This window comes from Capra hircus, chromosome 3 (assembly GCF_001704415.2).
Source record: "Capra hircus breed San Clemente chromosome 3, ASM170441v1, whole genome shotgun sequence".
Lineage (NCBI taxonomy): Eukaryota > Metazoa > Chordata > Mammalia > Artiodactyla > Bovidae > Capra > Capra hircus.
In genome coordinates, this window is record NC_030810.1 from 111,263,929 (window position 1) to 111,276,415 (window position 12,487).

A 12,487-nucleotide genomic window follows, 5' to 3' on the forward strand; every position below is an offset into this window, starting at 1 on the left:
AAGCAGTCACATAAGATAAGGGCCAAAGAGTCTATAGCATGTGACCAATGGGAGGCCACTTGTGACCTTCTTAAAAGCAGCATGGATTCTCTTCAAGTTTTGTCAGGATGTATAGCCACCATACACTAATGACTAGGGAGATGCTTGTCAAAATTTGAGAAGTAAGGGAGCCAACGGGGGACACTAGTCAAATCACATCCTACAGAGATGTCAGCGGAGTTTGCATAGCCCTGCAAAGCCATCAGGACTCTTAGGTGTGGAGAAGAAGGGAGGGATCTCTATACCTGCCCCAGCTCTACCTTTTCCCTCCATCCACCCATGGATCAGGACTTTTAAGACAACTCCCTCAACCATACCACCAACAGGCCAAGAGAGCAAAATAATATCTGGTAGTCCTTTGTGGTTGGAGGTAGATGTGGGCCCAAAAGTCTTTTCTCCTGGGTCTTTCCAGCCTTGTTTCTATGCTAAAGAAAGTACAGTATGTAAGAACTAAATTCATATCATATGCTGATACTGAGTTAGTCACTAGGAACTAAAAGCTGAAAAAGGTAGACCCTACCGTCAAGGAGCTGAGAGTATACTGGGGAAAGAATATGAGAGTAAGCAGACTTTTATAGTAAGCAAGGTGGATATAACCATAGAGGTGAATAGGAGGAAACTGAGAGGCCCAGAAGAGGGCACCTGTTCTGGCCTGGGGTTTCAAGGAAGTCTTTCCCCAGGTGGTCACAACTTTAATGGGAGAATGGGAGGGTGGTGGAGAAAGGTGAACTAGGTGGCAGGGACTAGGGTAAACCAGGTTGCAGCAACCATTTCCAGCAGTAAGAAATCGTGTGTGGGGAGTCCTGGATGGGAGACTTAGTGACAGAACATGAGACCAAGCTCAAGACGGGAAGCCAGCAGAGCCTGAAGGATTTTGTCCTCCAAGACTGTGACCTTAGTTAGACTAGCTTATAAGTGATGGGGGACCTTGGGAGTGTTTAAAGTGAGGCTGAGACATTGTTAGCTTTGGCTTATAGCTCACTCTGCTGCTTCTCATGCTTCTTTCTTTCATGTTCCTTTATTTTTACACCCTGTGACTCAAAGCTACATGTGGTTAAACTGAGCTCTGAAAGAGGGAAATGAATGTCTGTGGGCTGACATTTATACACATATGGTCCGTTGGCCATCCTGAGGCGGGCCAGTCTGCTGTATAGAATGGCGTTTTCTCTCCCGTGGTCCTTGCTCCTCCTTGGTCTTCTCCCTGGTGAGTCTGTCCCTGCCACTACCTCCCAGGCATCTCTACCTCCTTACACGTTGGGTGGTCATTTTCACTGGAGGTGTTGCTTCACTGGGAGCCAGACTGTGTGTAAGTGCTTGTATATGTGTTTGAGGCAGGGACGGAAGTAGTGTGTGTGAGGTGTGTGTACTGTCATCTCAGATCATGCAAACCCTGATTGTGTCTTGTCACTCTCACACTGCTAGTGAGTCACAAGGAGCCTGGACGTCCTTACCAGGATGTTACCTGACTTCCTGGTGGCCCCCACTCTAGCCTTTAGGGTGTGCCCTAAGCCTGCCATAGAATCCCCTAGAGGTGTTTAAAACTTGGCAGGTTATAAAGAACTTTTACTCAAATTTAAAATAGTCTGATTCCTCCAACAATCTTGTGGTATAGATAAGGCAGAGAGTATTAAGCCCACTTTACCGAAGATGAACTAAGACAGAAGGTGACACCTTCTGGCGCACAGCTGGTGATCTGTGAGAATGGAAGTCAGCACAGCTGTGGGAATGCAGAAGCAACAAGGAAACTCAGAACCAGACTGTCTCCAACCAAATTCACAGAACTGAAACTCAGAGAACGGATTCCTCTCAGGTTCCCCTTGCCGCCACGTTCCTGTCCTCCCACAGAGTAAATGAATCAGTCAGCTTCCCTTCTTCCGTGGTGTTCAGGTCATGCCCTTGGAGATCATTGTCCATGGGGGCATCCTTTGGGCACATGAAGAAATGGGTGAGACAGATCTTGCCTTAAAAAAATGTTCATATTTCTTGGGTTCAGTTCCAGAAATATCTATTGAGGCCTCTGGTGTGCTGGTGCTGTGCTGTGTGTGAGGGGGTAGAGGTGAGTGGTACACAGGGAGGAATGAGGTGGGGTACAGTCCTGCTGTTGGCAGCGCAGGGTAGTCAACAGAACGTCAGCTTTGGGGGCAGGCGAACTTGGGTTTCATGTGGACTCTGCTGCTTCCAATAGCCAGTGACTCTGGGCAAGTAGGCTTTTTAAGCTCTTTGAGTGTCATGGTCTTCATCTGTGAAGTGGGAATAAGAACATGGACATTACTAGATTGCTGTGAAGGTTAAATAAAATAATGTGTGTAATGCACTTGGCCCAGTGTCTGGCACCAAGGATTCATGTCCTGAGCTGATCCTTTTCTGTCTCTTTCCCCCACTTAAATCCAGAAACAGGATTCAGAAAAGGAAGCTCTGCACACATCCCACTGCACCTAGCCACTCGGCTAAACCGTCAGTCTTACTCTACTTTATTGCTTAACTAATTCCCTTCTATCTTCTCTCCTTGGGGAACTCCTGAGCTATGGGGAAGGACAAACAACACAGCTATTTGTATGAAGCAGAATGAAGTAAGCCAACAAACAAGCCAACAAAAAGCACAGTTTAGTTCAGTTCAGTCTCTCAGTTGTGTCTGACTCTTTGCGATCCCATGGACGGCAGCACGCTAGGCTTCCCTGTCCATCACCAACTCCTGGAGCCTACTCAAACTCATGTCCATTGAGTCGTGATGCCATCCAACCATCTCATCCTTTGTTGTCCCCTTCTCCTCCCACCTTCAATCTTTCTCAGCGTCAGGGTCTTTTCCAATGAGTCTGTTCTTCACATCAGGTGGCCTAAGTATTGGTGCTTCAGCTTCAGCATCAGTGCTTCCAATGAATATTCAGGACTGATCTCCTTTAGGATGGACTGGTTTGATCTCCTTGCAGTCCAAAGGACTCTCAAGAGTCTTCTCCAACACCACACTTCAAAAGCATCAACTCTTCTGCGCTCAGCTTTCTTTATAGTCCAACTCTCACTTCCATACATGTCTACTGAAAAAACCATAGCTTTGACTAGATGGACTTCTGTCAGCAAAGTAATGTCTATGCTGTCTAGGTTTGTCATAGCTTTTCTTCCAAGGAGCAAGTGTCTTTTAATTCCATGGCTTCAGTCACCATCTGCAGTGCTTTTGGAGCCCAAGAAAATAAAGTCTGTCACTGTTTCCATTTTCCCCCCATCTATTTGCCATGAAGTGATGGTACTGGATGCTATGATCTTAATTTTTTGAATGTTGAGTTTTTAGCCAGTTTTTCCACTCTCCTCTTCACTTTCAACAAGAGGCTCTTTAGTTCTTCTTTGCTTTCTGCCATAAGGCTGGTGTCATCTGCGTATCTGGGGTTATTGATATTTCTCCCGGCAATCTTGATTCCAGCATGTGCTTCATGCAGCCTGGCATTTCACATGATGTACTCTGCTGCTGCTGCTAAGTCGTTTCAGTCGTGTCCGACTTTGTGCGACCCCATAGACAGCAGCCCACCAGGCTCTGCCATCCCTGGGATTCTCCAAGCAAGAACACTGGAGTGGGTTGCCATTTCTTTCTCCAATGCATGAAAGTGAAAGGTGAGAGTAAAGTTGCTCAGTCGTGTCCAACTCTTAGCGACCCCATGGACTGCAGCCTACCAGGCTCCTCTGTCCTTGGGGTTTTCCAGGCGAGAGTACTGGAGTGGGTTGCCATTCCCTTCTCCAGGGGATCTTCCTGACCCAGAGATCGAACTCAGGACTCCTGCACTGCAGGCAGATTCTTTACCATCTGAGGCACCAAGGAAACCCTCAGTGACATTAAGTATCTTGAATAATACCATAGTGAAGTATTTACGTGATTGTCTAATTTAACACAAAATCCTGGAAGATGGCAACCCTGTTTCACAGGTTAGAACACTTGGACTCACAAAGGTTAAGTAACTTGCCCAAGATCACACAGCTAGCACTTGGTAGAGCAAGGGCTTGAACTGACTAGCGCCCTGGAGTTACACTCTTCTTTCAAGTGCATTATAGGCTGGTATCCAAATGCTTGTCCCTCTCACCATGTTTAATGTGACCTGGCCAGCACAACACTAGCCCCCCTGCTCTAGAAAGATATGTTCCCAGATTCTGGCTGTGCCTGAGAGGAGCTGGCTTTTGTCTCAGAAGTGGCCAAATAAGCAATCATGGGGGATGCTGCAAGGCAATTCTTGTGTGGATGCGACTGGGCTGGATGATTTCTGTTCCTTTTCCCTGAATTGGCAAGAGATGGACTCACAGAAACATTAGAGATTATCCACCTCTTTTCCCCCACACCAGGGCCCCTCCCAAGGATTTTGCTTACTCTCCAGGGTACTTAGCACCTGCAAGCTTTAGGACAGCCTTCATTGATTATTTCCTTATATGTTAATTAATTAATATAAATGTGGAAGAAACCATTGTGGCATGGAGGTTGTCGTTTTCAGTCACTGTCATGTCTGACTCTTTGTGACCCCAAGGACTGCAGCACACCAGGCTTCCCTGTCTTCTACTACCTCCCAGATTTTGCTGAACTCATGTCCACTGAGTCAGTGATGGACTCTCTCATCCTCTTACATCCCCTTCACCATTTGCCCCCAATCTTTCCCACCATCAGGGTATTTTCCAGTGAGCTGGCTCTTTGCATCAGGTGGCCAAAGTATTGGAGCATCAGCTTCTGCATCAATCCCTCTTGAGTTCTAGTTCTGTCTATTACTAGCAATGTTGTCTTGAGCAAGGCACCTAAATTCTGTGTGTCTCTATTTTCCCACCTCATGCGAAGAGTTGACTCATTGGAAAAGACTCTGATGCCGGGAGGGACTGGGGGCAGGAGGAGAAGGGGACGACAGAGGATGAGATGGCTGGATGGCATCACGGACTCGATGGATGTGAGTCTGAGTGAACTCTGGGAGACGGTGATGGACAGGGAGGCCTGGCGTGCTGCGATTCATGGGGTCACAAAGAGTGGACACACTGAGCGACTGAACTGAACTGAACTGAACTGAATCATGGCCCTGACTCTCCCTCAGGCCTGCTGTGAGCCTTCAATGTAACAGGCTGTTCTCTGTCTGCAGGACCAGGGGCTTCCAGAGCCCCCACGGTGGTAACTGGGACCCTGGGGGGCTCTGTCACTCTGCCCCTGCAGCTGCAGGATGGACAGCAGGTGGAGAGCATCTCCTGGGTATGTCGCTCGGTCCCTGGGGCAATAGCCACGGTAACCTTGGTAGAAGCTGGAGGACCAGACACCTTTCACCAGGCAGACTCACGGTACTGGGGTCGTCTGAGTGTGGTGGGCCCAGACCGCTCCCTGAAGATCAGCCACCTGAGTTGGGCAGATGCGGGGTCCTACCGAGCCCATGTTAATCTTCGGAGCTCCCGCCTCACCCACACCAGGGAGTACAGCCTGCACGTCTACGGTGAGTGTCTGGGGTATGGCAACAGGTGGGTGTGTGCGGAGCCTGACTTTCAGTTACTTTTATAGACTTTTCCACTTACCTTTTAGAAACAATTATAGTTTTCTTTCTAATTATGAGACTAACATGTGTTTAACTGAGAAAAACATGGAAAGTAGAGTTGCCTGGGAGAATATCCTAAAAAATGTTGATGGCTGGGATGTGTCCCAGACCAATTGCAGTAGAATCCCTACGTTTGGGCAGAGAATGGGATTTTGGGCCCTGAGAACCAGCTTCTGCCACAACCGACTTGTGAAGTCTGAAGCATCCTCCTTGCTAAAATAGAACATTACCTTTTGTGAGAATAAAGTTCACGAGAAAGAGCTTTGTAAAGCTCTGTACAGATGTAGGAGAACACTACTATCACATTCCTCAAGGAAATGTCAGTGATTGTTTTAGCAGGGGAAACTATAAAGAATACAGTGGGGCGGGGGTGCCAGGCACACACAGCAGCAATGTTGACCAGTGGAGACACAGTCAGGCACTTTTAGATTTAGCCTATTTATTACTTACGTAGAGAGGGAGAGGGGCCGAAGGGCTTAGATCCCGGGGTCCCCATCCCACAGCCCAGAAAGGGTGACACTGAGGCTAAAGGGGCCAGATGACCATAATGGGAGTTGCTGAGAAGCCAATTCTAGACTGCAGAGAAATTTCATAGTCAGCAGCTCTGTTCTGTGGGGATGGAGCAGGAAGTCTGGGACCTCAAGACAAAAACAGCTCATGACAGGAGGGACCAGTGGGAGGCCCGTAGGAGATGGCTTCAAGGAAATGCCTCACATGCCACCCACTTCTCATGTTCTGGGAGGATCACAAGGCCTTTGCAAGACTTGGATTAGCTGTGATTCCAGTCTTTGCCTGAGGGACAATGTTGCCGTGGATGGCAAGTTCACCAGGCAAGGTCACCAGGATGCTGTGGCTGGAAGGTATCAATGAATCATGAGGATGAACACAGGAAGATGAGTGAGTGCAGGAAAGTGGAGAACCTTCTCATACAATTTCCTGGATTATGGAACAGGGAATATTCCTATTATTAATAGATGAAGGGTTTTTTTTTTTTTTTTTTTTAAACTTGGGTTGACAGAATTGCCCTGGTCAGGTTCACATGGTTGGGGTGAAAGCATTTCTGTCATAAATTGGCTTGGAATGATTGTGGCCCATTCCTCAGACAGAGCAAGGGAACACTGGCTGGAGGGCTGTTGGGACCTGGGGCAGGGCTGTTCACCCAGAGGTGGTGGGAGAGGCCCTCTCACTGTGCTGATGGCTGTTCTGGTAGGACAAGCTCAGTGTGGATTCTGAACAGGATATAAGGCTGTGCTAACTGATCAGAGTTGGGGTCTTCCAGAGACGGTTTCTGGGGCAACAGTTATGATAAAAGGCCAGATTTTCATGCTTCGCAGGGCATTTCCCAAGTCACAGTTGTCCCATGACAGCTTTGCAGGCAGGTAGGAAAGTGCAGGTCACTCAGTGGTGTCCAACTCTTTATGACTCCATGGACTATACAGTACATGGAATTCTCCAGGCCAGAATACTGGAGTGGGTAGCCTTTCCCTTCTTCAGGGGATCCTCCCAACCCAGGGATTGAACCCAGGTCTTGCATTACAGGCAGATTCTTTACCAGCTGAGCCACAAGGGAAACCCAGGTAGGAAAAAGGGTTTTTATTTCTAGGCTCAGGAGATAGACAGCATATTAAAAATCAGAGACGTTACTTTGCCGATAAAAGTGCCTCTAGTCAAAGCTATGGTTTTTATAGTAGTCATGTATGGATGTGAGAGTTGGACCATAAAAGAAAGCTGAGCACCAAAGAATTGTGGTGTTGAAGACCCTTGAGGGTCCTTTGGGCTGTAAGGAGATTAATCCCATCAATGAAGCTACTATTTCATACTATTGTTCCAAGAATCAGAGGAGATATTAAGTGACATGTCTTATAAAGTCCAAAGCTCTAGAATAGATGTGGGCAGAATTCTATCTCTGTTGTTTCTTATGTGTATTCAGTGTGATGCAGGGGCTTGGTGGCAGCACTTCCTACTTCTGCCCCATGAAGGGAAGGCCCAGAGCAGTTTCCCAGTCCTCAACTGGTTCTTTTCTTGACACACAGAGAAGCTGACCCAGCCCCATGTCACAATGAGCACCAGAATTAGTGGGAATGGACACTGCCTCATCATCCTGACATGCGTGGCAGAAAGCAGAGGAGGCACTGTGACCTACAGCTGGACACCCCTGGGACCCCAGACCACTCTGTCCCATGGAGGGTCTATCCTGAGTGTCACCTTGCAGCCTGGGGACAGCGCGCTGAACTTTACCTGCACAGTCAAGAACCCAGTCAGTAACAGTAGCTCCCTTCCCATCTTGGTGCTGCCTTCATGCTCAGGTACCTGGAATCCGAGCATGTACCCTGCTTGACAGCTCTGAAATGGAAGGTGGAGGAAGGAGTCCTGTCTCCTTCAGGCCCCGAGGAGAAAGGCAAACACTCGAGAGAGCGTGGGTGGGCCAGGGTGTGTCCGAGTGGTCGGGGAGAGGGAGACCCACTGGAGTCAAGGGGGAGCCTGGAGGGGTCTGGGCAGGAGGGGATGGCTGAGACCTGTGGCTGCGCTGAGTGGGCAGGGAGGCCCTGACGCAGAAGCTGTGGTTTTTCTCTCTCCATCTGCAGGGCCAGGAATCCTGGGCAGCGAGGAATCAGTAGGGGAGACAGTGATCGGCACCCTTGGGAAGTCAGCCACTCTGCCCCTGGAGATCCCAGTGGGGCAGGAGGTAGAAAAGGTTACCTGGAGCTCTCGAGGCCTTGTTGCTATTTTGCAACCAGGACCAGCAGGTGAGCCAATCCTGGTTGCTGGGAATCAGGGACCCTACAGCCAGCGGCTGAGCATCCCCTGCCACAGCTACTCTCTTCAGATCAGCTCCCTGAGGCTGCAGGACTCTGGCCCCTACAGAGCCTGGATAACTCTGCATAGTCCCCCAATCAACATCACCAAGGATTTCATCCTGCATGTCTATGGTGAGGGGTTAGAGGGCTTACGTTTGGACTTGACCTTCCCTCTCCTCTGCTTGGCCAGGCTGGAGCCTTCTCATAGCTTGAACCTTCCTTTCTTGGCACAGAGAAACCGCAGGAGCCCAAAATCACAGCCAGCTCTCAGATCATGAAGGATGGGACTTGCTTCATCACCCTGGCCTGTTTGCTGGACCAGGCTGGAGAGGATGTTCAGTACAGCTGGGACCCCCGAGGCCAGGGGGCGGTTGTGTCACATGGGGGCACCACTCTCAGCATCTCCTGGAGATCTGGGGTCAGCGACAGCTATCACTGTACAGTCAAGAACCCTGTCAGCCAGAGCTCCAGCTCCATCTCCGTCAAGCCCCTCTGCTCAGGTAACTGCTTCCTTCTGAGAACCCTTCTCTCCCAGTCCAGATTCTCAGCATGCCTGCCTGCCTTCCTTGGGGTTCTGGGAATGACTGAAGAAAAGGAGGGCTGGATTAGTTTGCAACAGGGAGTGTCTCTGGGCTGGCTGGAGATGAGAACTTGGGAGCTCTGCTCACCTTCCGTCGGCCCCGTGCCTAGACGTGTGGCAGGCTCAGCTGGGTAATGGCTCGTTCCTGGGGCTCCCTGAGGAAAGCTGGTTCACTCACCCCATTCAGCCCTGCAGAGCCCCTGGAGGAGGGGCCCCAGACCTCCTTGCCTGTGAAGCTTCTGCCCTTTTCCTTGCCTGTAGCTGCTCTGAGAGGGCAATGGGACTGTGTTCCTCTGGTAGGCAAGGGTAGCTTCTCCTGGCTTTCACAGGCCACGGCAGGGAACCACCTCAGTCCCAACACACCTGTCCCTCTCGTCTTCTCCACTGACTTCTGAAGCGGTTGTCTCTGCTTCCTGCCTCTGGTTCCGCACCAACCATCCACTCTTCAACCCCTCATGGCTGGTTTGTCCCAGTGGCGTCCTGATGGCTAAGCTCATGGGTTACTCCTCAATTGTTATCCCTGACCTGCTTTCCTCAGCCACCTGGGCAGCTCTCTCCTGGACTTTTTCTCTCCAGCCACCGTCCTCTTCAGGAATGCTGCTGTCCTTTGCCCAGCCTCTCCCCACACCTCTTCCTTTCTTCCTGTTGCCAAAGGCAGAGAGTCAGGTGTTATTTAGAACACTTATCTTCCCCATGCTACCTGCCTATGCTCACACCTTCCTTGCTTCACATATTCTTCACCTGGTCTCCTAACTTCTCTCCCCTCCCAGTCACCCTCCTGATGGTGCTGCTAGGACTTCTAAGTGAAAGAAGTGCTTGTGTTTCTTTTCTGCTTAAAACACTTCTGTGTCTGCCCAGTATCTAAAGTATAAATATTTTAGCACCTCTTTATTCATAAGCAACACACATTTACAGAGCCTTTTTAAGGCCTATGTTGTTCTAGTCATTGAAGATATGGCAAAGAAGAGGTCTGGATAAATTCCCACCCCTTGGGGAACTCACAATCGTCACCACCTCCAGCTAACTCTAGTAAATGACTTTAGAAGAACCCCAAGCATGCTGTAAGATGGCCTTTGTGCACGTGTCTGTCTCCTCAATTGAATCATGACAAAGCCCATGCTTACCTTTCTCTGCACCTCCAATACCCAGCTTGGAATAGATGTTTAAACTGTAATCCTAACCTGTGATCATTGTTAATTCAGGTTCCTTCCTACCCTGCTGCCTGAGGAAAGAGTTCATTCTCTTTTTGATCCTGGGAGCTTTGCAGATTAAATAGATTGGAACTTGACATGCGGAAAAGCCAAGAGTAGGAATGTGAAAAGAAGCTCACTCTGTGAAACACAGATAAGGAAGTCTACACAGAGAAAGAAAGAGGAATGTGGCCTGATACCCAAATCTCCAGGTGTGAGAAACACTTGTACTGATTAAAGCATGAAACTGACTGTTTGCAAACTGAGTTCAAAACAATGAAGAAACAGCTATGTATTTTTCTGTTTAAAACCATCTGCTTATGTTTTAATTGTGTTTTAACGTGTTCAGAAAGAAAAGAGGCTTATTCAATTTAAGAAAAATTGAATGGTTTGAAATATAATATATAATGATAATAAAATTGTTAAATATTGTGCATAGATATTATTTTTTGTTAAAATTTATGTAAGTGGGCTGAGAGGGCCTAGATTCAACTTAAATTTTGTCTCCTTGGAGCATTCTTTCACCACCTTATTTAAGCAAATCTTCCTGGGTCATTGTACCCAGATGGTTTTGTCAAATTATCATAATTTGTAAGTATACATTAATTTGTTAGTTTACTTGTTTTTTGTCTATCTCCCCCACAAGACATTCAGCCACTGAGGGTTCTTGGCTTATGGTAGATATCTCAATATATATATTTTAACACATGAATGACTAGATGGATCAGAGTTGAGAACATTCTGTTTAAGATTTGAGGACTATTAGGAAGTTTCATAAAAATTGGAGTCCTATATGATTGCGCATTTTTTTTTCCTTTCTGCTTTTGTAAAAGGAAGAAGAAAATGGAATCTTTAGCCTAAAATTTCCTTGAGTGTTCAATAGCTAGCAAAAGAAAGAAACTGGAGGTTTTGACAGCAAGCTGCTTTGACGTGCTAAATAGATTGCTCTAGAGTTAGAACCATGTGCAAACAATGGAGCCAAAAGTATAATTTAGGTGAGAGAATGACCTTGAACATCTCTTTTTCACTCTCGATTACTTTAGTTTCTACTTCGCTTACAATGAAAATTGACACTCCATCCATTACAAAGATTCTAGTAAAGTATATCCTGAAATATAAATAGGCAGCCAAGATCACAAGATATTTGAGGAAAACTGTGAATGAGAGTCTCCAAACAAACAGAATCAGTTAAAAAAAGAAAAAAGAAAAAAACTTGAAAGAGAGAGCATGCAGGGAGCAAGAGAAAAAAAAATACCCCCCCAAATCTGTATTTAATATTCTTAGAAACATGAGAAGATATTACATTTTTAAAAAGGAATAGAATGGCCCATGATGGAGTAGGAAGACCCTGAACTGTCTTCCTCCCACAAAGAAAGAAAGAAAGTGAAGTTGCTCAGTCGTGTCCGACTCTTTGCTACCCTGTGGACTGTGGCCCACCAGGCTCCTCCATCCATGGGAGTCTCCAGGCAAGCATACTGGAGTGGGTTGCCGTTTCCTTCTCCAGGGGATCTTCCTGACCCAGGGATCGACCCCAGGTCTCGACCCCAGGTCTCCCGCATTGCAGGCAGACACTTTAACCTCTGAGCCACCGGGGAAGCCCATGGGCACACAAATTATAACTATTTACAGAGAACTATCAATCAATGAGAAAAGCTGGAAGACTAGCAGAAAAGATTTTCTACAACTAAAGAGACAAGGAAGTAGCCAGAGTGAGACATGGTATAGTCAAGACCAGTATCCTCAGGTAGACCATCCACAAATAAGAGGACAACTGCAATTACAAACGTTCTCCCCAGGGAGTGAGTGGTCTGAGCCCCATGTTGAGATCCCCAGAGCAGAGGCCCTGCACTGGGGGAAGATGAGCCCCCAGAATGTTTGACTTTGAAAATCACTGGGGCTTACTTGTGGGAGAGCCAGAGAGCTGTGGGGAATAGAGACTCCACTCTTTAAAATTTTTTTAAATTTTATTTATTAATTTTTATTGAAATATAGTCAGTTATAACACTGTGTTAATTTCAGACATACAGCAAACTGATTTATCACCCCCTCCACCTTCTCCTTTGGTAACCAAAAGTTTGTTTTCTATGTCTGTGAATCTGCTTCTGTTTTGTAAATAAGATTTGTGGTTATCAGAAGCAGTAAGGTAGGAGAAGGGAGAATTGGATGAACTGGTGTTTAAAAAGTGCAAACTTTCAGTTATAAGATAAATAAATACAGGGATGTAATATACAGCATGATAAACATAATCAAAATTGATGTATGTTACATGTAAAAGTAGTTAAGAGGATAAATCCTAAAGTGACATTTTTTGAGGTCACATATTATGAAGCCCTACTGGTAGGATTC

General features: G+C 47.2%; 1 protein-coding gene across 1 annotated transcript; it reads left to right on the forward strand.

The window, feature by feature from the left end:
- Positions 1,142-10,579, forward strand: LOC102178869 (SLAM family member 9). The gene is made up of 6 exons (XM_005677205.3): positions 1,142-1,243; positions 5,133-5,474; positions 7,607-7,879; positions 8,159-8,503; positions 8,605-8,871; positions 10,154-10,579. Exons 1-6 carry the CDS (start codon positions 1,195-1,197, stop codon positions 10,225-10,227), a joined length of 1,350 nt encoding a protein of 449 aa, XP_005677262.2. The 5' UTR covers positions 1,142-1,194; the 3' UTR covers positions 10,228-10,579.

Excerpts from the sequence above, each read along its gene's own strand:
- LOC102178869 (XM_005677205.3), top strand. The coding sequence starts at position 1,195 with ATGGCGTTTTCTCTCCCGTGGTCCTTGCTCCTCCTTGGTCTTCTCCCT. Across the intron at positions 1,244-5,132 it reads CCTCCTTGGTCTTCTCCCTG|GACCAGGGGCTTCCAGAGCC; the intron begins GTGAGTCTGTCC and ends CTCTGTCTGCAG. Across the intron at positions 8,504-8,604 it reads TTTCATCCTGCATGTCTATG|AGAAACCGCAGGAGCCCAAA; the intron begins GTGAGGGGTTAG and ends TTCTTGGCACAG.